At 30.7% G+C, this 26085-nt stretch overlaps 1 protein-coding gene across 2 annotated transcripts; it reads right to left on the reverse strand.

Moving 5' to 3' along the window:
- Positions 1-1092: 1092 nt before the first annotated feature.
- Positions 1093-10400, reverse strand: LOC131044763 (disease resistance protein Roq1). 2 transcript variants are annotated; one of them, XM_057978185.2, is made up of 5 exons: positions 9586-10400; positions 8342-9476; positions 7957-8244; positions 1797-2639; positions 1093-1593 (listed from the first exon to the last, which is right to left on the reverse strand). In XM_057978185.2, exons 1-5 carry the CDS (start codon positions 10116-10118, stop codon positions 1198-1200), a joined length of 3195 nt encoding a protein of 1064 aa, XP_057834168.2. In that variant the 5' UTR covers positions 10119-10400; the 3' UTR covers positions 1093-1197. The 2 variants fall into 2 exon arrangements, with proteins under 2 accessions (XP_057834168.2, XP_057834169.2); XM_057978186.2 differs by having other exon boundaries at positions 1797-2444; positions 9586-10393.
- Positions 10401-26085: the final 15685 nt, after the last annotated feature.

A 26085-nucleotide genomic window follows, 5' to 3' on the forward strand; every position in this document is an offset into this window, starting at 1 on the left:
TTGGTCTACATGGTAGCATGCAGATTCATTAGAGCTATTTTGGAACGATCAAGAATGTAGTTTGATATGGCAAAATATCTCACATGTTTCACTTTTCATTACATCATATTAGGTCAACCTAATTGATGTCATTTTCAGTGTGAATATTATATAAGGGATGAAATCAATTTGGAGATGTATGTATGAGGTGTACAAAGCATTTGTAAAGCTTTGCAAAGGTGCACAAGTATACTAGAATAGTAATTAAGGAATTTTCAATTTTTTTTAAACAAAAAACTATAATCGACATATGACTACGAATGTAGTTGCTTACAGTTTCATCATATTGATGTATCTTTCTTATATGTAATGTATATTGCCTTGAAGAAGTCACAAGTCTTTGCATCTTGCCCTAAGGTTTTGCACCTTAGTTTTGCAAGTCCACATCAAAGATAGCGAGCTCCTTGGCCTCCATCCTAAACATTGTAGTTCATGTTCTTTCATATAGTGAGATAGTTCTCACCATGGTTTTAACCTTATTGAGTTTTCTATGTAAAATATTGGTGTTCATGTGTAATTGTATTTTATTTTTTTGTTTTTGTTTTTGCACATGTGATAAATGGAATGAATGGTAATTGAGTGGTTTAATTGGTTAAGTTTTGGTATATGTTGATGTGCCCCCCTAGTCTATAATATTATTTAACTAAGTTTTCTAGAATGAATCTCTTTCATTATTGTGAACTAAATCCTTTGCTAAGAACTTCACCTTTGTTGCAATTCATTAAAAAATGAGTATCTCAACATTTGAAAAATAATTGTTAACATTTAGTTTTCAAAATATATTTTTTTAATTAGTTGAGAGTTACCATTGTTATTAATTAACTAAAATATTTTTAAATAGTAATTATTACATCATTTTAAATTATCATTTATTATCTCACTTTTAATTAAAAATAAATAAAATTTAATATGTTATAAACTTCTCATTAATTAAAATTTTTTCAAGCTTGAACTTCAAAATAAAATTATACATAATGATGACAAAATATAAACAAATATATTTTTATAATTAAAAATTTTTTTTTTTTTAAAAAGAAAAAAAAAAAATTTAAATAAATAAACAATATTCTCTTTTATAAGAAAACAATTATATACACAAGTTTATAAAAGATCAACGATAAACACATCTCACCTTTCTTCATATCTACCCAAAATCCCTTATTGATATAACCTATCAATAATTGTACTCAATACACCGAGACTTTTCTTCACCTCTAACCGAAACCCTTTCTTTATTATTCCTTTCCTACTTAAAAAATCTTCCACAATCCTATAATAAAGATCGTAAATCCGCTCATCATTCGCTACCATTGTAATAATCCATTCTCCTGGATGCAAAGTGAACCAGGCCAAAACTGAGGGTGGGAATGATTCTTGTATATCAGATGTCAAGGGCGAGCTGTGATCCTCAACCACATAGCATCCAATAACAGCTGGAGAAGTTTGGGGAGTACCAATTTCAATATTAGCGTCGCAAAACAGATCTTCGTTTAAACTTGACTCCGCTCCATTCACTGCTTCTCCAATCATAAACATTCCCACTGTTGGAACACTCTGAAATGAAAGACAAAATAGTCTCAGTTTCATCCCCGCTAAATTCCTTTCAATTGCATACCACTTGGAAAGTTTGAAAATATAGACCAGCTTTTAAAAACAAACAACTAAACAAAGCTGAAGGTCAAAAACTAGGTAAAAGAACACTTCACTAAAAAATAACGAGATCATTGCCTGTTTAAAAGGAGTAACGAGATCATTACCTTCAAATGATGAATGCAGTTTCGTATTAGTGCATTGTTGCAATAGCTAAGTCGCATCATTTCTAATGAGCACAACTCTTCAATGCCTGATATTTTCTTCAGCTTTCCACAATAGGCGATATCAATCTTCTTTATGCAGCTCTTCAGTTTGGTAAGATCGCTGTATCCTACTACCCTTCGCAAATTTCCGCACTCGCGTACAGACAGACTGATGAGTGTTTGTGGCAGCGGAATGTAGTGTAGCTTGTTACAAGACTCAATCTCAATCTTCTCCATGCACCTCACTCCGGAAAGAACTGGCAACTCCTCAAGCTCAGGACACTCTGTAACAATCAGTTCTGTAAATTTGGTAAGATCACCGGACCCTACTACTCTTTGCAAATTTCTGCTAGAGTGTATAGATAGACTGACGAGCATTGGTGGCAGCATAATATTTTGTAGCTTTTTACAACAGCGAATCTCAATCTTCTCCACGCAGCTCAGTCTGGAGAGACTTGGCAACTCCTCAAGCTCAGCACAATCCGAAATAGATAGGCTGACGAGCATTGGTGGCAGCATAATATTTTGTAGCTTTTTACAAGAGTGAATAATGAGCTCTCTAAGCTTGAGAGGATCAGCACTTCCCGATACTCCCGGATAAGGGGAAATCTGCATGAAAAGATTTGAAACTTCAGTTTTAGTAGTAGCTTTACTTCTATTATTTTTTAACCTGACACACTTTAAGCGCTGAGTTAGAGTTGCCGGGCCCACAGTCCCAATGAGCAGCCGTTTCCGTTTCTCTTTCCATCGTTGCTTCTCACATTCCTCGTTACCCTTCACTTGCCCTTCCGTTTGATGCGAAAGCTTTTAAGAAAAATTTTATCCATTCAATTTCTATAGTTTCAACTTAAAAACTTGTGAAATTTTTGAATTGAATGGTTTAGTAATGTAGATGATTAATTTATTTTAATAATTTAACCATGCATACTCTATCAAAGTTCATATTGATAAATTTAATTGTATAAAAACTTAGAGATTATCATGAAATTAGATTTATATAAAGAATCTATCCATGAAATTAGATTTATAGAAAACTTAAGAGATTACCATGAAATTAGATTTACATAAAGAATCTATCTAAGAAAAACACAAAAGGTGAATTTATGAAAAGAAGATATAAAAATACATGTTCAATAAATATATAAATACATGATGAATGCAGATGCATTTTAATCATATTATAAAAGTGTTAAATTTTATTTGGATACAAGAGAATAGATGCCTTAATAAAAATCATATAAATTTACATTTAAGAAATTTTTTGCAAATTTGTTTCCAAATTTCTCTTTCATATTTATTTTTATATTATTCTACTTTGCCTTTTTAATCAAATTATCTTTTGAAAAAAATCTTTAAATGAAAGAAAAATCTTCCTATTTTTATTTTTGCTAAAATCAAGCCAATTAAGGATGTTAATTTAATGACTCTATGAATAATTTTCCTAGAAATTATACTAGTTGCCCATTTTTAAGCAGTAAATCTAAATGCATAACTATTCATTGACCTTCTAGATACTCCTAAAATGAGAGATAATTCAATGTGTGTGTTGTCTAACATGAATGGAAATAAATATTTTTATACCAATACATAATAAGTTGCATAAAAAAGGGCACACAATAGGCTTTAGATGAGAAAGGCAAAGGGGTCAATATGTCAATTTGAATTTAGGTGACTTACATAGCTATGAAGATGATCCATGGTTGGGGACTTGAGTTGGGATTAAAAATATAGAATATATCATGATAAACATGCATTCAAGAATCAATGTATATAATCGCATGGATAGATCAATTGTATGTGAACATGTGTCCATATAAGTGAGGTGTTAATAAGTATAGAATTTTATTCAAATAAAGGTGAGGTAAAATCTATGTAAATATATTTAGAATTTACACTATAGTATAGGACATTTGTCATCGTGCACATATATCAAAACATTGTCAAAAAATAAACACAATTTTTTTTTAAAAAAAGTCTTCGTTATATATTTTTCACCCTTGTAATCATAAAAAGATAAATGATATTTTTAATTTTTAAAATTATATAAGAAAATAAAACCATAAAGATAAAAATTTTAAATGATAAATAATAAATCAAAAATTTTAAATGATAAAAAATAAATCATAAATCTATTATATTTATGATGTTAGTACTGGAATACCTTATATATATATATAATATATATATATATATATATATATATATATATATTAAAATTATAATAAATTTGACAACTACTCTCTCTCTCTATTATAATTTAAAAAAATTATTTAAAAAATATTATAATAAATAAAATGAATCAAATAGAATATTTAAAAAAAATTAAATAAAATAATAAACAAAATAATTAATATAATAAATAAATTATTTCTAATTTAAATTATAAAAAATAATTTATAACTAAAAACTATTCATTAAAGATATAAAAATATAATAAATAATATTAAAAATATATATATTTTTTAAAATTAATATTTTTATAAAGAAACTAGAAAATATAATTAATAATTTAACAACTGATTTAGCCGATAGGCTATTATAATGTGGGCTTTGCCCACCAAAACAGGGTAATCTTCATATAAAATGGTATTGGACAAAAAAATTTAAATTTTTTCAGATGTGCAAAACATAACGATTTTTTGTGCATTTTTTAGGGTTTTTACAACATTAGAGATGAAGATCATGAAGATTTCATCCAAATCCATTGTGTTTTGCACATTTTAAAAATCATATGAAATACAGTTTTATGTGAAGATTAGACGCTTCAGTAAGATATACATAACGCTTGAAATGACAGCATACTTTGGGTGAAGCCGCAAAAGAAGAAAATAGGTTAGCTAAATGTCAGAAGCATGGTTGGAAAAGTTATTTGTCATACACGTGGCAATAAAATTCTCTGAACTAGAAGTCATCGGTTAATATCTTGGCAAGCCATTTTAGACGGCGCCTTGACTTTTAGTAAATTTTCAAAAACCATCGTAATTGTAGCTCAATTTTTTATTGTTGAATTTGACTGATGTTCGTCAAATTGTGTTGTGTTAGACTAATTTTGAAGATTTATGGAAAGGTTAGTGCCAATTCTTGTTTTCCCTGTGTATATGATGTATATTTTTTTCAGTAAAATCATTTACTGGTGAATCGGCAGAATCTATATCCGGTCTTTAAACTACATCTACCCTCACTGCCTCTACTACAACCTTTGCCTCTGTTCAACATTATTACCATCAACTATACATGCTATTAAACACTTGAAAACAAATAATTCGTTGACAGTTTCAGTCAGAAATTAAGGACATCGAGACACCTGCATTTATTGAGAATGTTCTTTTTTTGGGTATTTGCATCTCAATGGGAAAACAAACTCTATGCCATTTGTAGGATTATATACATCTAGCTTTGGATTCACCAATTGCATAGCTTGATAAGTTGTCAGGTTCACAAAAACAATAATTGACCATCAACTAGTTGGGTGTACTCATCCACCAAATTGCAGGCTATTGCAATCATCAGTTTGCTCACTCCAAACAAATCACAGATAGGGTCAAGAATAAGGAAACTAGGGCCTTGTGCTTTGTAAAAGACATATGTGTGACATGGCGATTGACCATCAAAACAAGTATAGCTTGTAAGATTAGAAGTCTCACTGCCTTGAGCTTGGAAATGTCATGCCTGAAGAAGCAAAACTAGAAACCAACAGTACAATATAGGGTTACACATCAATCTAACTTATTACAAACAATGTGACAAATACAACCAATGGAAGACCAAGAGTCACAACTTAGAATTCCACAAAGATGTCCCTCTTGGGAGTTGAACTTGGGTCTCCACATTTTGTTTTCACTTGTTTTGGTTTTCATTTTTCTATGAAGTGAGAATGGCCAATGTTGAAGAAACAACACAGAACACAATCCATGAAATATAAGGTAATAAAAAAAAGGCTTGGGTGGATGTAGATTCAAGAATAGTTTAAAAATTATTAGGTTACTTTTAACTTTAGAACTAACATAATATAGATTCTAAAATCAAAGAAAATTTAAATATATCAATGAAATATTGGACAATAAAAAAGGTTTATGTAGAGGTAGATATAAGAATAGTTTAAAAACTATTAGATCAAGTTTTTAACTTTAGAGCAAGCATTGTATAAATTAAACAAGAAACCAAATTTTACTTTAGACCTAATATTGTATAAATTAAACACAAAACTAGATTCACTTGTAACCTAGTTTAACATTAAACCTAATTCAATTATAACGTAATATAAATTTATACTACATGCTAATTATTTTTATATTATACAATTATACTACATGGCAACAGGTCATGGCTCTACCTAATAAAGATCAAGATATAATTACAATTTCGAGTGACCTATCTTAGAACCCATTGACCCGACTGATTGGCCTGGGAATTATGAAAGCGATAAAGAGGTTGTTGCAAATTAATGTCATCATTGATTGTCACACAACTATTGAAGAACTAAAAAGAACGTGTGAAGAAGTGCGGAACCTTAAAAACCAGGAAATTGAAATGATTTAGGAGGCTTTGCGCACACTCAAATAACCTACAAAGTACTGGAGATCTATTATGACACATCACGAGAAATGTTTTAAGAGAGCTTTACGGAGACTTATTATGACACATTATGAGAAATGTTTTAAAAAAGCTTTACAGAATAAGGGATTTGAGTGAACCATTCGAACATATATTACTAGATCGGCATAACAATTGCACCTCTATTTTGATGCAAATGCTAGTATATTACAATCTATATATCAAAGACTATTTATATTTTAAATTGTAATATATTCATAAATCTCCTAGTTCAAATATATATTCATACTATTTTGTTAAGTATTGTTCCAATATGCCATATGTGCAGTTATAATCCGCTTTTCCCTAAAAGGCCTTCGCAACAAACCATTATTTCTTTCTAACGGCAGGCAAGTGAAGGCGAATGATAACTGGGAATGTTAGAAGCATCGACGAAAAAGAAACGGAAACGGCTGGTTTACTGGGGCTGTGGGTCCGGCCACTCTACCTCAGTGTGCCGGTAAATTGTTTCTTACACTATATGAATTTAAAGCTAAACTTTTGCAGTTTTTTCTTACTGTTTAATAAGGATTGCAAACTCTTTAAAAAGGCATTTGCTGTGGACCACAAAATGCAGAACTCATAGTGTCTTTATCTGTAGTACAGCGTCAAGATTTTTTAGAGTAGGTGTTGAATTGTTTATGGCTATAAATTAATGTGGTTTTTATGATAATATATGTTATTAATAATTAATTGTTTCTCTTTAACATTGGTTTTCATTTAATTCAAAGAAAATAGCTCGTGTTAGTTTCAGAATCTTCACAACTTGAACTAATGTCTTTAGTCTTTATCCTTGTTAAATTCACTTCCATAAGTATTTTATAGCATCAAGTTCGATAGTTTTAGGAGTGGGATAGTGAATTGCACTAATGGAGATCTTGGACAGAAATTTTTCATGGTTAATTTCTAACTTTTCAGGGCCACTCGCTAGGGCCTTAACACTACTAGATATTCCTCCATTATTTTAATCTACTTTCCCATTAAATTTGAAATTCACGATAACAAAATATTTACAGAATTCCATTTAGACCCTTGTAAACCATATCTTGCAAGCTATGAAAGCAGTGTTTTCGGCCTTTAACTTTACAGATATTCATCTGGGCCCCTTCGAATAGAAAATGCCTCGCGGAACCTCCCCCGCCCATGCCAATGGAGAAATTTAGAGAAATTGTGCAGTGGAGAGACAAGCTCCGCCAGTGGTTCTCAATGGCTCTTAATAAAATTGAAAGCAGTCATAGGAGGGTAATTGAAGCAGCGTCAAATATTGGTCTTTCTATCAATTATGTAAAACAGTAGGAAGCAGCATTCATTATTTCTCAGAACACATTCTCTAACTATCTGATTTTCCTATTAACTCTGGAAACCCTTTCAAAGAGGTTTGAACAAGCACTGGAGCTATTTCAAGTGGGAGGGCGTCTGGATTTGTAAATATGTATTTATAAATCTCTATGACTAAAAAAATAATATAATGCATTCCACTATATAGCCTTACTAAAGATTTCGTTTTGGAAAGAAAAGATCAAAATACCTGTCTGCGATTCTCCCACAATGTTTTGAATAGTCCACCGGAGATTTTCAAGTACTGCAAATTTTGAAGAGGAACATATGAAAGGATCTTTGATTGTTCTGTGATTTCTGGGTGCACATAACCGTCCCCCTTGACCTCGAGCCATAGTAAGGAAGCTGACGTGTCAACACAACTATCTGATTGGCCTAAAAAGAGTGTAGCGTGACTGGAACCGAAAGACATCCGATAGAGACACCTAATTTTGGTTTTGCTGAGGATAATTTCCAAACCCGTCCATTCCTGCATATACTGAAGCAAGCAGCGCATTTTGAATTTATGTAGTAACAACTTAAGATTTGTTATTATTATAACACTAACGACAAATCTGAAGGGGTAACAAGCATACCAAAGATTCCAGATCTTGAGGGCGCCACAGGCGGTGAGGAGGACTGAACTCCAGTGCCATTTCTCTTCCCAAGTCCCTCAAGTGGTCATGCATTCTCAATACAATTTCCACTTCGCTATTCACATACGAAGTTTTTTCTTCTTCTTCTTCTAAAAGACATTTATCTTTTAGTGTATGCAGTGCATTTTGAGCATCCCATCCTGATATCTCGCATATTCTTTCAGCCATACACTTCGGTTTGCCCAAAAAGAAACAAGCAATATCCATGAAAACTTGTTTCTCCTCATCCTCTAATGCGTCAAAACTTATTCTCAATCTTTGTTTTACATCTCGTGGCAGCGTCTCTCTAGCTTTATTCAATTTCAACTCCCAAAACCTGTGATCTCTACCATGAACGAGCCGGCCCAGAACCAGAAGAAAAAGAGGTAACCCTCCACACACGTCTACGAATTGATCAACCAACGCCTCGTACCCAGCACTTGGAAGGGGATGGTCAAACGCATGCCAGCAGAAGAGTTGCCTCCCGTGGTTTCTGGCCATTCCTTTTAAAGGGTAACCAACGGTAATACCTGCAGATATCACGACTCCAACGTCACGGGTTGTGACAATAACCAGACTATTGCCTGATTTATTTAAGATATCCATGATCAATAGAGCATCTAACTGCTCCACGTGATCGATGTCATCTACAACTATTAGGAAGTTTAAAGGGCTTCTCCGTAGATGATCATTGAGATAGCTTGTTCCTTCCTCTATACTTCTAAAACTTTGTTTTCTGTGGAAAAGATCTTTGACAAGCTGACTTTGCAAATGAGGCAGTTCCTTTCTTGCAGATGCTTCTCGCACATCAAACAGAAAGCTTGCTCTAGAGTAATCTGAACGTTTTCTATTAAACAACTCTTTGGCAAGAGTTGTCTTCCCAATTCCACCCATACCAAAAATGGCTACAACGTTAGGCCTATTTTTCTTTTCTTCCAGACCGCACTGCTTTTCAAAATCTTGTACGAGTTCATCAAGACATTGCCTTTCAAAATCCTCCACAAGATTGTTAAGCCCTACTGGATATTTTGCAACAAGTAAACATCCTTTCCTTTGCACTTCCTTTTCTACTGCTGCTACTACGGGTTTGCAGTCACTGGAAATTTATAAAATGAAAGCAAAATTCCATGAGAAAATAGTAAACCAGATTTGAAGGTAAAACAGAATTATATAGAGTAGAACTACCACAACCAAAGAAAGATTACCTGTCAAATTCAATCCCAGCAATAAATGAAACCTGACTAAGGGCTTCCTTCCACTCTCTAAGCTTCTCCAAGTACCTGCCCTGCTCTTCATATTTACGGAATGCATCAGCGTATGCTCCAGTTTCAATATGGCGGAGTTCCCTTGGCTCTACTTTATAAAACACGGGAATAATTTTGGCCTCACTTTGAAGCATGAGAACCAGCTCAGCCAAACACCACGCTGACTCTGCATATCTTTTGGAAAAGATGGCTATGTGTACCTTAGCATAGCCGATGGCAGTCTCAATAGTAGAAGGAAAATAATTTCCAAATTCCTTCTCTTCAGAATCAAGAAAAGCACGTATTCCAATTTGCCCAAGAGAGTTGTAAAGCTCAGTTGCCAAAGTTTGTTTGACATCGGGGCCTCTGTGATTGATGAATACATCAAACAAACTCGAAGATTCAGAAACCTCCCTTCTGTCCCCAGGAGGTTCTATTCCAGAGAAAGCGTTTGACATCTGATTTTGTTGGTGAGATGATGATGAAGACGCCATTAAAACCCTAACAACCCATTTTAAAAAATAGAAAGAGGAGCAGAGCGCGTAGGGTTTGATTACGGTATGCCTAATGAAATAGGAGCCTTTGCGGAAAAAGAAGGGGAAACTGAGCTATATAGATCATACTGCAGGCGAGTTTAATCTTTTCCTCGAAACTACGGATAAAACAGCGAAGAAAATGCCTAAAAATTATTCAGTCTCCGGATTACACGAAGAATAAGATAGGTTCAGTTTCGTCAAAACATCCTGAGAATGCAATAAACATCATAAGAGAGAAGATAAACAGTCGTTTGAAGATTTTTTTGTGGTGCGTTCCATCTGTAAAGTTACGTACAAAGAGCATCTTTCTACAACTGGCCAAGGAAAAAGCAGTCACATTCTTCACTTTTTTTATTGTTTGAGGCGTGGAAATCTAAGCAAAATCTTAAAAGATGAGCATGTATTTTCTAGGGAAGAGTGGCATTAGATTGGAATATAATTAGTTTTCCAAATTTCTGACATTTTTTACCATGTTCACATTGTCATTTCTTAAATATACTTTGGGTTTGTCGGTCACTTTTGAGAAAATTAGAGCCTTCTTTTAAAATTGGTATATGTATGAAAGGAGATGAGATTGATGTGGAGATTTATTCTGTCGGCCACTTTGGAGAAAGTTAGAGCCTTCCAAGAAAGCAAAAGTCCTGTCGGTGCAGCATTTAGTGGAATAAGTAATTAATGAAGATGACTCGTGTTATATTTAGTATGACATTTTATTCTGTAAATTACATAATGTGGGAAACGATAGTTGGCTTATTAAATTAGGAAGTTTTTGTTGGTTTCTGTCACTTTGAATTCTACATATATTATTGATGTTAAATTGAGAAGTTTTTCCTCGTTTTCACTTATCTTGAATTGTACATATGTTGAATTTTAGATCAAACTGAATATCTAGCCAAATCAGTTATTTTTATCTACTCGGTTCAATTTTGTGAATTTTTTTTAATTTAGGTTATAGTCAAGTCAAATCAAATTGTAATGTATCTAACAGATTAAATTTAAATTTGATAATCAAATTAGATTTTATTTAAATTTCATAAACTTTATGAAATCAAATTGATTAAGAGAAGTCAAGTGAATAAGTATCTGATAAAGATAAAAGTTCTATCAAGTATGATCAAATAAAATTAATTTGAGTGTATAACAAGGAGAAACATAAAGGGGTATTCATGATATCATTGTAAACTTTCAATGTCTAGTGATTATTAGGTGTCACTAGTTGGATGAGGTTCTTAATTTTGCACAATTAACTTATTTTGGAGTATTTAAAATCAAATGTTTCTACAAAGTTAAGAATAAAAGGATTGGAATAGAGCGTTGGAGGAACTGATAGAAAACACAAGGTGGGAGGAAGCTGGAAAAAAAAAAATCTAGAGCGTATGGAAAGATTAATAATGCTATATCTCATGGCAAACAAAATATTAATAGATCTTGTCAAAGAAGTGGTCCATTGAATTAGTTTATTTATGATTTTTCATTGAAAATTGTTTATTTCCCTGACTATTTAAACATTGTTAAAATTGGAATTATATTTTGTGACTACGACTAGGAAAAATAGTCATACTTTAAAATTTAGGCCAATGTTATATTTCCATAGAAAGAATTATTAAAAATATGGATCAATATGTTGATTGTTCTTGTGCATCTACATTTGATTTTTGATGTTTTTCTTTGGTATTGTCTATAGAACAACAATGTCAAAACAGTGTAAAAATTCTCATATGCAAAACTTGTTAGGCCCAATATGGAAAGCTAATGTACTGAGAGGGGAGGGGTGAATCAGTACTTCAAATTATTTTATCAACAATATCTTTACTGTTATGCATAAACCAAAAACTACTGTAACATAACATAAAGCTAAAACAAATAAATAACAATCATACATGATTCACTCCATAACACATATATTTTGGTTACGCAGAAACTCTTAGTTAGAGAGAAAAACTGTGGTGGGGATGGCACCCACAACTTCACTACTGCAATAATAAAGGTTGCTCGGTTAGAGCTACATATTTAGCTATTTCTGATAGCTTACCCTGTTAGGAGTATCAAGATCTGTTAGATCTACCTTGCTAAAGGATTTTACAACACTTAATCTAAATGTTGTACCTAGTTAAAGGCTTTACAATTTATAGACTTGATTACAATCTTTTACCCTGTTAAAGGTTTCTCTTACAACTTCAAAATTTTCAATAAAATCTTTACAACTATTTGCAACTTTACATCTGGAATGTTATAGCAGATTCTATGTGCTCAAAATAAGATTACCTTGCCTATAGCATACCTCAGTAACCCATAAAGTAACTCGGTAAACCCTTCTATTTACTCTGTTCTTTGACTGTTCTCTGAAATCCTTCTTGGTGACCTCTGTGTTTCTATAACAGTCATAACACTTAGTGCTTTCTCATGCATCACACATGTCTTGCTTCATACACTTGTGTATATCCATGTCTCATACTTTTATCCTTACTCCATGCTGTATAAATAGATCTCTTATGTCGATGATCTGATTCATTGGTTCGATCTTACAAACATGATTTCTTGAATGAATAACCATGCAAAATATTTCATTGGTTAGATGACCTCAAAATCATACACAATCTTTAAGTGCAATTTCCAATGTGATAACAGTTCTATGTTCCTCGATATTGTAACATGTTTTCATATGTGTGTCCAGGTTCAATGAATCTGGTAACACGTTTCACTCGGTGTATATCATCTCAGTGTATCATCTTTGCTACTTGGTAGATATGGAATGATGCTTGGTAGATAGCTCGGTGCATACTGGGCTCTGTGACTACTTTCTTCTGTAACCGACTGGACTGTGCATACCAACTGAATATTTCGGTAGTAGTAACCGACTAGAGTATATAGAATGACTTTGGATATAAAACTAATGGCAATTTGATAAGTAGTAACAAAACCATCAATATAGACATGCAAATGTCTATGCATTTAAGAACCAAGGAGGAAAACCCATCTCATGAATTTAGAGGATGGCCTATATTATTGGAACTTTGAGTTTATATTTTTAAGGGCTCAATCCATTTTTTTTCAAAGTTTCTTTCATTCTTTAATAAAATTTTCCAAGGCACCCAAATTACATGACTTTTTTTATTAGTATTCTCAACTATGTGTGGCTATAAAGAAATCTGAAAGTAGAAGATGTAATTATTACCATCAACACTTGGGACTACCCAGTTAATTTTCTTGTCCTTAAGGACAAGAAGAAGAAAGAGAGATACCCCATAATTTTGGGATGCCTTTGGCCAACCAAAGTTTCTTCTCTCATTGACTATAGATCTAGAAACATAACCATCTCAAATGGGATTAAATAGAAGGAACTATCATTATACCACCTACGAAACCCTCTATTCAAATATGGAGTCAATTATTGATAGATGATGTTTTAGATTCAAATGAAGATGATACTTCAAAATTAGCTATGATCACAATAGTAGAATATGTGGAGGAATATCGAGAGCGTCTAGAGAAAAAAAAATTAAGTTTAGAAACTTTACCTGATAACTCCATATCGCTTCTCACATATATGGAATAATTATGTGCACCTAGTAGTTTCTCTTTAATTTAAGTAATTAATCTCATTAATTTTCAACACACACGCATCTTACATCACCTTCTTCCACACCATTATCCTTTGAATACTTTATTGGGAGAGCCTTCCAGTGTGCAAACTATGTGTAATCTTGGGAAATAGGGTTTACAAGTTTATAAATACAAACTAAGAATTAAACCTATCTACAATGATGAAATTTAGAAGGATAATGGATCCACTTGGCTCAACCTCAAACCTAATTGAAAAGGATTGAGCATAAGGTGAATTCAACACTCCTTGACTTGAGTTGAGTTGAAAATGAACTATGTAAAAAATGTAAATTGAATGCAAGATCTAGGGCTAAAGATGTGAAATTGACAATAATCAGCATGTACAAATCGTCTTAGATCAGATATGTGTAAGGAAGTTAAGTAAAGGGAACAACTTCCTACATCAACCTTGAGAAGAGGGTAATGCAATCAAAAATAGATTACAATATACTAGATTACACTCCAAAATCAACTCAATATATTATTCAGCAATAAAAAATAGATTACAATATACTTCCAAAGCAAGTTCTTCATAAGAGTACCACTAATCAGACACTCAAAGGTAAATCAATTTCCATAAGACTCTTACATACAACCTCTATCTCACGCACCTCATATATAGGAGATACAATACAAGAAACTGTCAAACAATATTACAAAACCATGAGCTAAAACCACCCAATAAAGTGTAGTCAATCTTATCTCCCTTTTAGATGCCCTATGACATGTTAAAACACATATCAACGCATGTTCCTCCCTTTTACAACTCATTTATGTGTCTGATACAAATTATGTTTCCTATTATAGGAGTACAAACTTTCAGAGGCCATAACTTGAGAACCGTGTGTCCGATTGACGAACTATTTGAAGTGTTGGAAAGCTTGTGAAGTTCTCTATCACCTCGTAACTTTCTATGCGCTATGTAGATGAAAAACACTTTCCAAGGTGTTTCGAAGCCTCTAAAGACTTCAAAATTAAGTTTAAACTTTTCATTACACCCTTTAAAAATGAAAAACTTTAATATCTTCAAAATTAGCTGTGATCTTGCGATGCAACTTTATTGGAATGCTTATCTAGCCAACTAGAAGCTTCAGGGATAATTTCACACCATTGTGTGCTCAAATGAAAACTTACTATAAATAGTAACCTCATGTAAATGCAAGGTTGAGACACGATTTTCCCAACATTCTCCCACTTGTCGAACACCTTGCAAGAGAAAAGGGAGTTTCAACACAATGAATCAATTGCTAGGGGCCATGAGGCCCATAGACTCCAAACACCATCTGAATTTTTCTATGCTCACAACCTTAGTTAAAGCATCTACAACATTCATCAAATTTTCTACCTTAACCAGCTTCACCTTACCATCTTTGACCATATCTCTGACAAAATGATAGTGAACATCAATATGTTTGGTCCTGGCATGAAATGTCAGGTATTTAGCTAGGCATATCGAACTCTGATTGTCACAATAAATTGTTACTATACCTTGTTTTATTCCAATATCTGAACACAGACTCTTAAGCCAAATGGTTTCTTTACATGCACGAGTAGCTGCCATATAGTCTGCTTCAGTAGTGGACAAAGCAACCACAGCCTGTCGCTTACTCATCCAACTAATTGCACCACCAAATAAAGTAAACACATAAGCACTAGTGGATCTTCTACTTTAAATATCACCTGCCTAGTTTGAATCCACATAACCATGTCTACCAAGGGAATTCATGTCTCCAATCGAATTACCATGATAACACAAAGAATACTCTGAGGTACCCTTCAAATTTTTGAAGACTCTTTTAACTGCATCCCAATGAACTCTACCGAGATTAGACATATATCTGGAAAGAACTCCCACTACTTGGGCAATGTCTAGTCTAGTACAAACCATAGCATACATCAAACTTCCAACTGCACTTTGGTAAGGCACTCTTGTCATGTCTTTCATCTCTGATGGGGATGTAGGACAATCTGAAGCAGATAATTTCATTCCAACTGTAAAAGGAACATGTAATGGTCTACAATCCTGCATTTTGAACCTCTGTAATACTGAATTCACATACTTGCTCTGGCCTAGCCATAGCTTTTTGTTCACTCTATCTCTTCTAATTTCCATCCCAAGAATGTGCTTTGTTGCACCAAGATCTTTCATTTCAAATTTAACAACGAGCTGAGACTTCAAATCTGAAATCATACCTTTCCCTTTACCAATGAATAACATATCATCAATATATAATGCAATGTACAAGAAATTATCACCATCAAATTTATAATAAACACACTGATCTGATTTAGAATGCTCAATTCCCAAACTCAATCTAGAGACATTTGGCGACTCCTCAAGCTTAGGCTAGTCACTAATAAAATCAATGGATCCTAACTCCTCAAGCTCGAGGCAATCACTAATAATCAGCTCTACAAGTATGGTAAGATCATTGTATCCTGCTACCCTTTACAAATCTCTGCACCATTGTATAGATAGACTGATGAGTGCTTGTGGCAACATAATGTTCTGAGCTTCTCACAAGAGACAATCTGAATTTTCTCCATGTCGCAGTGTAAAGAAACTCGGCAACTCCTCAAGCTCAGGACACTCACTAATAATCAGCTTTGCAAGTTTAATAAGATCACCAGACCCTATTACTCTTTGCAAATCTCTGCAACTATATATAGACAGACTGTTGAGTGTTGTTGGCAGCGTAATGTTCTATAGTTTGTCACAAGATTCAATCTCAATAATCTCCGTGCAACTTAGTGTAAAGAGACTCAACAACTCCTCAAGCACATGACACTCACTAATAATCAGCGGACCATACCACTCTTTGCAAATCTTTGCAACTGTGTATAGACAGACTGATGAGTGTTGTTGGTAGCGTAATGCTCTGTAGCTTGTCACAGGACTCAATCTGAATCTTCTCCATGCAGTTGAGTTTGGAGAGACTTGGCAACTCCTCAAGCTCAGGGCATTGCCTATTAATGAGCTCTCTAAGCTTGAGAGGATCAGCACTTTCCAATCCTCCCTGTAAATCTCTCCAACTTTTTGATAGTTGATGCTGATAAGGGAAAATCTACATGAAAAGATTTGGAACTATATTTTTAGTATTACCATTAGTTCTATTAGTTTTTAATTTGGCACACTCTAAGCCCTAAGTTAGAGTTGTCGGGTCCACAGCCACAATAAACCAGACATTTTTGTCATTACTTCTCACATTCCTCGTTTCCCTTCACTTGTCTTCCGTTAGAAAGAAACACTGGACACATATATGGGAAAAATAACACTGGACACATATATGAATATAAATTTGAAGAAACGGATACACAACGTCCATCGTATTTGATATATAAATTAAAATATATTAGTTATTAATTTATTTGTTATATTATTTATTTTGTTTATTAAAAATAAAATAAAAATATTTTATTATATTTTTAATTATTTTTACTAATTAGTTTTTAATTATAAAATGTTTCTATAATTTAAACTAGAAATAATTTATTTATTATATTTTAATTTTTAAAAAAATTATTTGATTTATATTATATGTTGTAATATAATTTTATATTTTAATAATTAGTGTTAGAATATCTTATATATGAAAAAATTATAATCATTATTTTATATCTATTTGTATATAATTTTCAATATAAAACTAATTATTAAAATATAAAATTATATTTTAATAACTTATGATTTATTGTCTATGAACTTGTGAATTAAGAAACTTTAACATGTTGAACTAATGCTTTTTATTTATGAGTAAATCAATGTTTTCATGATTTGATTTTTAATAGATATAATTGTAAAATTCAAATTTGAAATGGCTTGAACTATATAATTTATAAGGTCAAAAATTTTGAACTATAAATAGGGTTTAATTTCTATATAATTTATAAGGTCAAAATTTTAGTTCAAAAATACTACATGGATTTGTTTCAATAATTTTATTTTCCTATATATTTTTCAGTATTAAAAATATCATTTATTTTCATATAATTGTAAGGGTAAAAAATGTGTAATGATGATTTTCTTTTCTTTTAATTTTGTGTTTATTTTTGAATGTTTTAATATGATAAAAAATGTCATAGATTCTTTTTAATGGAAAAATATATGTAGGATTTTTGAAGATTTGAAAATTTTGTCTTTATTTATAATTTTATTTTTTTGTATAATTTTAAAGATAACAAGTAGCATTTAAATGTTTGGATAGAACTTGTAGCACAATCCAAGACTCCTAAGATTTATTTACACAATATAAAAATATATATTGTATATTAATGTTCTTTTCAACATATTGCATTTGAAATTAGTTACTACAATTGTGAATTCCATGAACTATTACCTATAAATGCAAAATGGTGATAGTTTCTTTAATAATTATAATTTTGATCATGAAATAATTATATTTACAAGGATGAACTTTTCACCCTTGTAAATATATAAAGATAAATGATATTTTTAATTCTTAAAATTACATAAGAAAATAAAATTATTGAAACAATTAAAAAATAAAGACAAAATTTTTAAATGATCATAAATCTAACAAATATTTTTCAATTATAACCCAACCTATATGTATGCACTTACATAAAAGACAAGAGGCATTAATTCAAAGAAATTAAAGCTTGAATTTTACAATTATGTCTATTAAAAATGGAAAAATGAAAACATTAATTCGAACATGTTATAAGTTGCTTGATTCATGTATGAAACAATAAATCATAATAAAGTTATTAAATTTGTGATATTAGTTGTTGTGCGATATCGTGCAAATTTTGAAGAGTAATTGACGAAGGGACGATTGGTTCTTCTGTAATTTCTTCTCATTTGATTTATTTTCAAGCTCAAGCCAACGCAACTATCTGATTGGCCTAAAAAGAATGTCCTAAAAAGAATGTAACTTCACAGTCTATGGAATCCTCGAAAATGGAGGCCAGGATGTTTTCAACTATGTGTGGCTATTCAGAAATCTGAAATTGTTAATAGTGGAAATATTCTGTTTGATTTTATCTAGGAGTAACAAAAATATTTGATATAAAAAATTATCTCAAATGTGTTTCAAGTTATGATTTAAAAAGTAACATATAGAGCATTTAAAGATATAAGTGTTTTGAATAGAATTGGCATGAAATATTAATTTAATTATGAGAAATATACTAAATCTCTTTTTAATTATTTAAAAGTAATATTGACAAATCACTTAATCATGATTGAGATCTTGCATATGTTATCTTCCTAGACAAGGATTAAAGATATTGTAATAAAATTATATATTGAATAAATTCTCTTATGAAAAGTGATATATTTTTTATAGAAGTATCTCCATATAGCACAGCGGTGGAAAGAGTACCCAGTTGTGCTTGGATTTCAAGTATTTTAGCTTCAACCATTCTAAAGATTTTCTCTTGTTGGTTGGGATTGGTAAGAAAATTTCACAGTCAATTACGAAATTCTATAGTTCTTCCATATTTCTTTTTTCCCCTTTTAGAAGTAATTCGTTGAGATCATGCACTTTTTTATCTACAAAGTGCAGTTGGTTGGATCCAGCTAGATTATTCAAATATACAACTCGCACACACTCCCTTTCTGAAATAGATCATTACACCAAGAACCACACTAAGATTTATTATATTTGTTTCTAAAATATTGGTATTTAACCCGAAACCCTCAGTGGAGGATAGGGAAGTCAAAGAATCGGTTACATTTTTCATACGCTCTCCCCTCATAGATTTGGATACTTTTACGGAAAAAATTCTCTGACTCAATTCTACTATTATTTCAATTTTAGATAAGAAAATTTTGCATACTTAGTAAGTCTCAGGTCCCGCATAACGATAAATAAGGATACAATTATGAAAACAAAAAAAATTTGTTCGATCTATCTACTTCTTCAAGTGTCGCAAATCTTTCTAACCAAAACAAGTGAAGTATAAGTCCACTATTTTGGATTATTTAATAGGCAACATCTATGCAACACAAAGAGTGAATTTTTAACCATATTTATCAATTAATAAAAAATTTGAAGAAAATAGAAACCATTTATCTTGTAATTTTCAATCAATATGCAGTCAATGGTACATTTTATGTGTTGCATACACAATTCGTATTAATTTACATGAATGTGATCTAGTTTTTTTTAATGTGAAAGTTTATTTTATTTATTGAATATGGTTACAAGAGGTTGGATTGGGCATATTATGTCTTCACACTAATCATAATTGGTGTGTGTTTGAAACCTTTTAAATAGAATTTTTTAGTAATATTTAAATGGATTTGCATATTGTGACATCAAACCAAAAAATTCATTAAAAATCTTTTTACACAATCTAATCAAAAAATAGTTCACTGAACAATATTATTGATGGTAAAAAATTTGCATCTTTAATATCCAAAAGAAAAAAATTCTATATTAATTTAAAATATCTACATCATGTATAAGTGAACACTTGACAATCGTGTACCAATGCATCAAGATTATTTTTCATGTTAACACAATTATCATTTATAATATTTTTTTCAATTGCTTAACTTGCATTAACTATATCTTGTGTGGACATTGTGTACCTTTAAAATAAGAGTTAGAATGCCTTTATAAGTCCAATAGCTTTATATTCCAATGCTTAGGAATGAAAAATCCCATACAAAAAACTCATTACAAGGTTGTTTGATAGAGGACGAGGAAATTGAGGATTACGTTCCAAACCAAATTAAAGTCGTTACAAAACATTCTTTCAATGGGTTTAAACAAATATGTAATTAAAACATATTATAAATTCCACAGAGGATATTATATCTATTTCAAAGTTGCATTTCTATATTTAAATCAAATAGCACCTTCAAACACATATTTCTCAACATTATTAGTGTTATCTATATAATAAAAGTAAGCCTACAAAATAAACATTCTATACACAAAACATAACAATCTAATTCATCATATTTTAGATATTAGATTATATACAAAAAAAAAAAAATAATGTATTTTCTACGCACAAATTGAACTGCACTCTCTAGCATATTAGATTATAAATATTTTCTATCACAATGACCATTACACCTCCCTCTAACATTAGTTTATTATTTTTTATAAGTAGAAGGTATATTCAACTAATAGCTTATATGTTGTAGAATTTTTTACATAAATAGTTTTCTCATGCTAGAAAAGATAAATTTTAAGTAGTTGGGACATTCCTTGCCTCATGCCTGGAAAAAGAAATTGAATTGCAAATAATATTTTCATTTAAAATCCTAAAAATATATTACCTTGAGGTCAAGAATCTAGTAGTTCTAAAACACCAATATTTTTAGATCCACCTTTCATTAAAAAACAAATTGAATTGCAAATAATATTTTCATTTAAAATCCTACAAAAATATTGCCTTGAGCTCAAGAATCTAGTAGTTCTAAAACCCCAATATTTTTAGATCCACCTTTCATTATTGTGAATAAATTGAAACATCAGTTGAAGGAAAATTAGCTTTGATTTGACTTAGTTTTTAAAAACTATAATTTTGTAGTGTTTCTTGATATTTTTTTGGTGAAATCTACCCATTTTTCTCATTAGCATCTTTAGTAGCATGATAATTTGTGTAGAATTTTGAAGTAAGCCACTAGATATCATTCGAAGGATTTTTGGGGGAGAATTTGAATGTGTCATGATCATTTTTTTTTTGTGTTTTATTTCATTCAAAGCAAATTATATTATTATTTATAAATTAAGAAATTGCTTCTATGATTTAATCTATAGTTATTTTCATATATGGTGTTAAATTGTAATACCTAGTATTAGCCATATTTCTTTCTTCATATAGAGAGATTTTGAACTATCAAATAAATTTTAGATGTATTTGGTGATTTTAAATTTTTAGTTATTTTGTTTTCCTTATTATTAAGTTATTTTAATGTCAAATTTTCATACAAAATTATTATGTTAGTACTAAATGGATACTAACTATAATTGACATTGTAAATGTTGGCATGAACAAGGATATTTCCTATATGGTTTCCCTTTTGTGATGTAGACAAGGCGCATTATCTAACTAGTGATAAGTTACAACCTATTGACAAATGTTCACATGATAAGTTCACAAGTAGAGAGTGAGGAATCATTCTAGAATTCTTTAGTACACGTTTTATCTTATCTCCTATTCCATATTAGATCAATGGATCATATTCTATTTGTAACATGATCAAAAATATTCTATTTGATTTTATCTAGGAGTTACAAAAATATTTGATATAAAAAATTATCTCAGATGTATTTCAAGTTATGATTTAAAGAGGTACAATATAGAGCATTTAAGGATATAACAAATAGATTTTTTCTCTTTGTGTAAATGTAGCTTTAATATAAAAAGAAACATAAATAAAATTTATTTTTTATTTTTTTTACATAATTAATTGTAAGGTTAAGTGTTTTGAATAGAATTGGCATGAAATATTAATTTAATTATGAGAAATATACTAAATATCTTTTTAATTATTTAAAAGTAACATTGACAAATCACTTAATCATGATTGAGATCTTGCATATGCCATCTTCCTAGACATGGATTAAAGACATTGTAATAAAATTATATATTGCATAAATTCTCTTATGAAAAGTGATATTTTTTTTATATAAGTATCTACATATAGCACAGTGGTGGAAAGAGTACCCAGTTGTGCTTGGACTTCAAGTAGTTTAGCTTTAACCATTCTAAATAATTTCTCTTGTTGGTTGGGATTGGTAAGAAAATTTCTCAATCAATTACGAAATGCTATAGTTCTTCCATATTTCTTTTTTTCCCTTTTAGAAGTAATTTGTTGAGATCATGCACTTTTTTATCTACAAAGTGCAGTTGGTTGGATCCAGCTAGATTATTCAAATATACAACTTGCACACACTCCCTTTCTGAAATAGATCATTACACCAAGCACCACACTAAGATTTATTATATTTGTTTCTAAAATATTGGTATTTAACTTGAAACCCTCAGTGCAGGATAAGGAAATCAAAGAATCAGTTACATTTTTCATACGCTCTCCCCTCATAGATTTGGATACTTTTACGAAAAAAATTCTCTGACTCAATTCTACTATTATTTAAATTTTAGATAAGAAAATTTCAGGTACTTAATAAGTCTCAGGTCCAGCATAAAGATAAATAAGGATAAAATTATGAAAAAAAAAAAAAAATTATTGGATCTATCTACTTCTTCGAGTGTCGCAAATCTTTCTCACCGAAACAAGTGAAGTATAAGTCCACTATTTTGGATTATTTAATAGGCAACATCTATCAACACAAAGAGTGAATTTTTAACCATATTTATCAATTAATAAAAAAAATGAAGAAAATAGAAACCATTTGTCTTGTAATTTTCAATCAATATGCAGTCAATGGTACATTTTATGTGTTGCATACATAATTCGTATTAATTTACATGAATGTGATCTAGTTTTTTTAAATATGAAAGTTTATTTTATTTATTGAATATGGGTATAAGAGGTTGGATTGGGCATATTATGTCTTTGCACTAATCATAATTGGTATGTCTTCGAAACCTTTTAAATAGAATTTTTTAGTAATATTTAAATGGATTCACATATTGTGACATCAATCCAAAAAATTGATTAAAAAATTTTTTACACAATCTAATCCAAAAATAGTTCACTGAACAATATTATTGATGGCAAAATTTTTGCATTTTTAATATCCAAAAGAATATATATATATATATATATATATATATATATATATATATATATATATATATATATATATATATATATATATATATATATATATATATATATATATATATATATATATATATATATATATATATATATATATATATATATATATATATTAAAATATCTACATCATGTATAAGTGAACGCTTGACAATCATGTATCAATGCATCAAGATTTTTTTTCTTGTTAACACAATTATCATTTATAATATTTTTTTCCATTGCTTAATTTGTATTAACTATATCTTGTGTGGACACTATGTAACTTTAAAATAAGAGTTAGAATGCCTTTATAAGTCCAATATCTTTATATTCCAATGCTTAAGAATGAAAAAATACCATACAAAAAACTCATTACAAGGTTGTTTGACAGAAGACGAGGAAATTGAGGATTACGTTCCAAACCAAATTAAAGTTGTTACAAAACATTCTTTCAATGGACTTAAACAAATATGTAATCAAAACATATTATAAATTCCACAGAGGATATTATATCTATTTCAAAGTTGCATTTCCATTTTTAAATCAAATAGCACCTTCAAACACATAGTAACTCAGTCAACATTTAACCCCTTTTCAAATTTTGGGATTGAATTTAATGAGTTCATCCCTCTTAAAATGTAACAACAAGCAAGTGGGTTTATTCCTTGTTTGCATAGCTAGACTAAGTAATTACGTATTTCCCACGATTACAAAAAGTATCAAATAGGTTAAGTTATCATACAATAAGGTTCCTAATTGTTGGGATTTAGGCCCCTAGACTTTGTAACCCTTTGGGATTAGATTTTAGTGGGGATTCTCACAACCCCAACCATACTGCTCTTATACACTAATCTACTAATGATGATCTCTCCAGCACCACTCAAGTTGCTTGAATATGTAAACCACCATGGCACCACCCTATGAGTGGCTCATCCAATATTTTAAACATATTTCATCATCCAAGATAGAAACACAACCAAACCACCTATCCAATAGTGTTGGTAACCCCTCTTTGGTTACATGAATAGCTAATTTTTTAGTGGTGTAACTTTTCACCCATGAGACAAATTTCAAAAATAAGATATTATAGTTTAAAATCTAGTTTTGAGTACTCCATACTAGTATACATAATTATTCCAAACCTTGTTATAGGTGCCTATTATTACCAATTAATTTTATATCTCTCTTTTAGGCCTCTAAGATCATAATTTTTTCATAGATATTTGTTTTTCCTGATTCTTGCACGATATTTAAAAGGTATTGAGGAGATATATATCTACATGTAATTTTTGGGGAAAAAATTCAAATACATAATATTTCAATTTGAAGTTAGATCTTATAAATTGGCTTATCCTTTTAAAAATTTACAAGAAAGTATAATATTTTACTAAATAAAGGGGTTGGACATTTGTATCGTGAGGTAATATTTTTGTTCTTTTATTATACTCTATATTTTCAATATGGATATGCCTCAAATATTCCTCATACTCCATATAGCTACTATGAGTGGAAGTCACAAATGTTATTCTTTAAATTGAACTTACAAAGGATAAAAATGGACATAGATCATGAACTCATAGGTGGGTATGTAATAAACAATCTCTTCAAACTACTCTCAGATATATTTGCATTTTTCTTTCACAAATCTTCTTGTTTCTTTTGACATTCATTTACAAAGTGACCATTCTTCTTGCAATAAGAAAATTGAACATTTTATTTGTCATACCTTAAATGTGGTTCCCGATTGTTATTGTGTACCCTTGAGATGAAACTTTGATTTCTCCTTCCTTTTGGATCTGGAATCCTTTCTTCTCTTTGGTAATTATATCGTCCTCTTCCTCTTCCTCTTACCTTGAATCCTAGATTTTTTCTTCATCTACCTCTATCAAATGTCATTTGTGTTTTGAATGCATGCTCCAATGAGGTATTAATGCAAGAGCAGACAAGTTGTAATCTAGCAATCTTGCATCACCCAAAAAAATTGTTTATTTGTTAATAAGGGGTATCTTTGGCAGGGCTACTATTTTTCTGGGAAAATTCTCGATTAGGTCAAAAGTTGCTTATTTTGACTCCAAACTTCATCTAATTTAATATTTGTGTTTTCAACCATCCTCTTCAATCTCTTGTTGTAGCATCTCTAGACCTTGCTTCTAGTTATGTAACCAAGGAAGATTCCTTCATCACATCTTAATTCAAACTTTACCTAGTCTCCTTCATATTTTTTGATATAAAATTTGCTTCCAAAGATTCTGATAGTTGCAGGTATTCCATACCATATCTTATAAGGTGTCTTAGAGTTGTTGACCCTCAATTGCATCCTGTCAAGAATATAGATTGAACTATGAACTGCATTTTTCAATATACATCTAACATATTTGCATCATTCAACATTGTCCTTTCCATCTCCTGAAATGTTCTATTTTTCTTTTTACTGCACCATTATTCAATGTTCACATAATTTTTTCTCAAATTTCATCAAATCCATCACACTACCTAGGAACTTCATCTCCTTCCTTTTTATTGATTCCGATTGTAGCTTCTTTTCAGGAGTATCTTTACCAAACTATCCCATCTTAAGTAAATCAAAGTTCCATATAGTTGATCCATTGA

Source organism: Cryptomeria japonica, chromosome 7 (assembly GCF_030272615.1).
Source record: "Cryptomeria japonica chromosome 7, Sugi_1.0, whole genome shotgun sequence".
In the NCBI taxonomy this organism is placed as follows: domain Eukaryota; kingdom Viridiplantae; phylum Streptophyta; class Pinopsida; order Cupressales; family Cupressaceae; genus Cryptomeria; species Cryptomeria japonica.

Coding starts and splice junctions, on each gene's coding strand:
- LOC131044763 (XM_057978185.2), bottom strand. CDS start 10,118: ATGGCGTCTTCATCATCATCTCACCAACAAAATCAGATGTCAAACGCT. Junction 8,245..8,341: donor CTCAAGATCTGGAATCTTTG/GTATGCTTGTTA, acceptor TGCTTGCTTCAG/TATATGCAGGAATGGACGGG. Junction 2,640..7,956: donor TGTGGGAGAATCGCAGACAG/GTATTTTGATCT, acceptor TTTTCTTAAAAG/CTTTCGCATCAAACGGAAGG.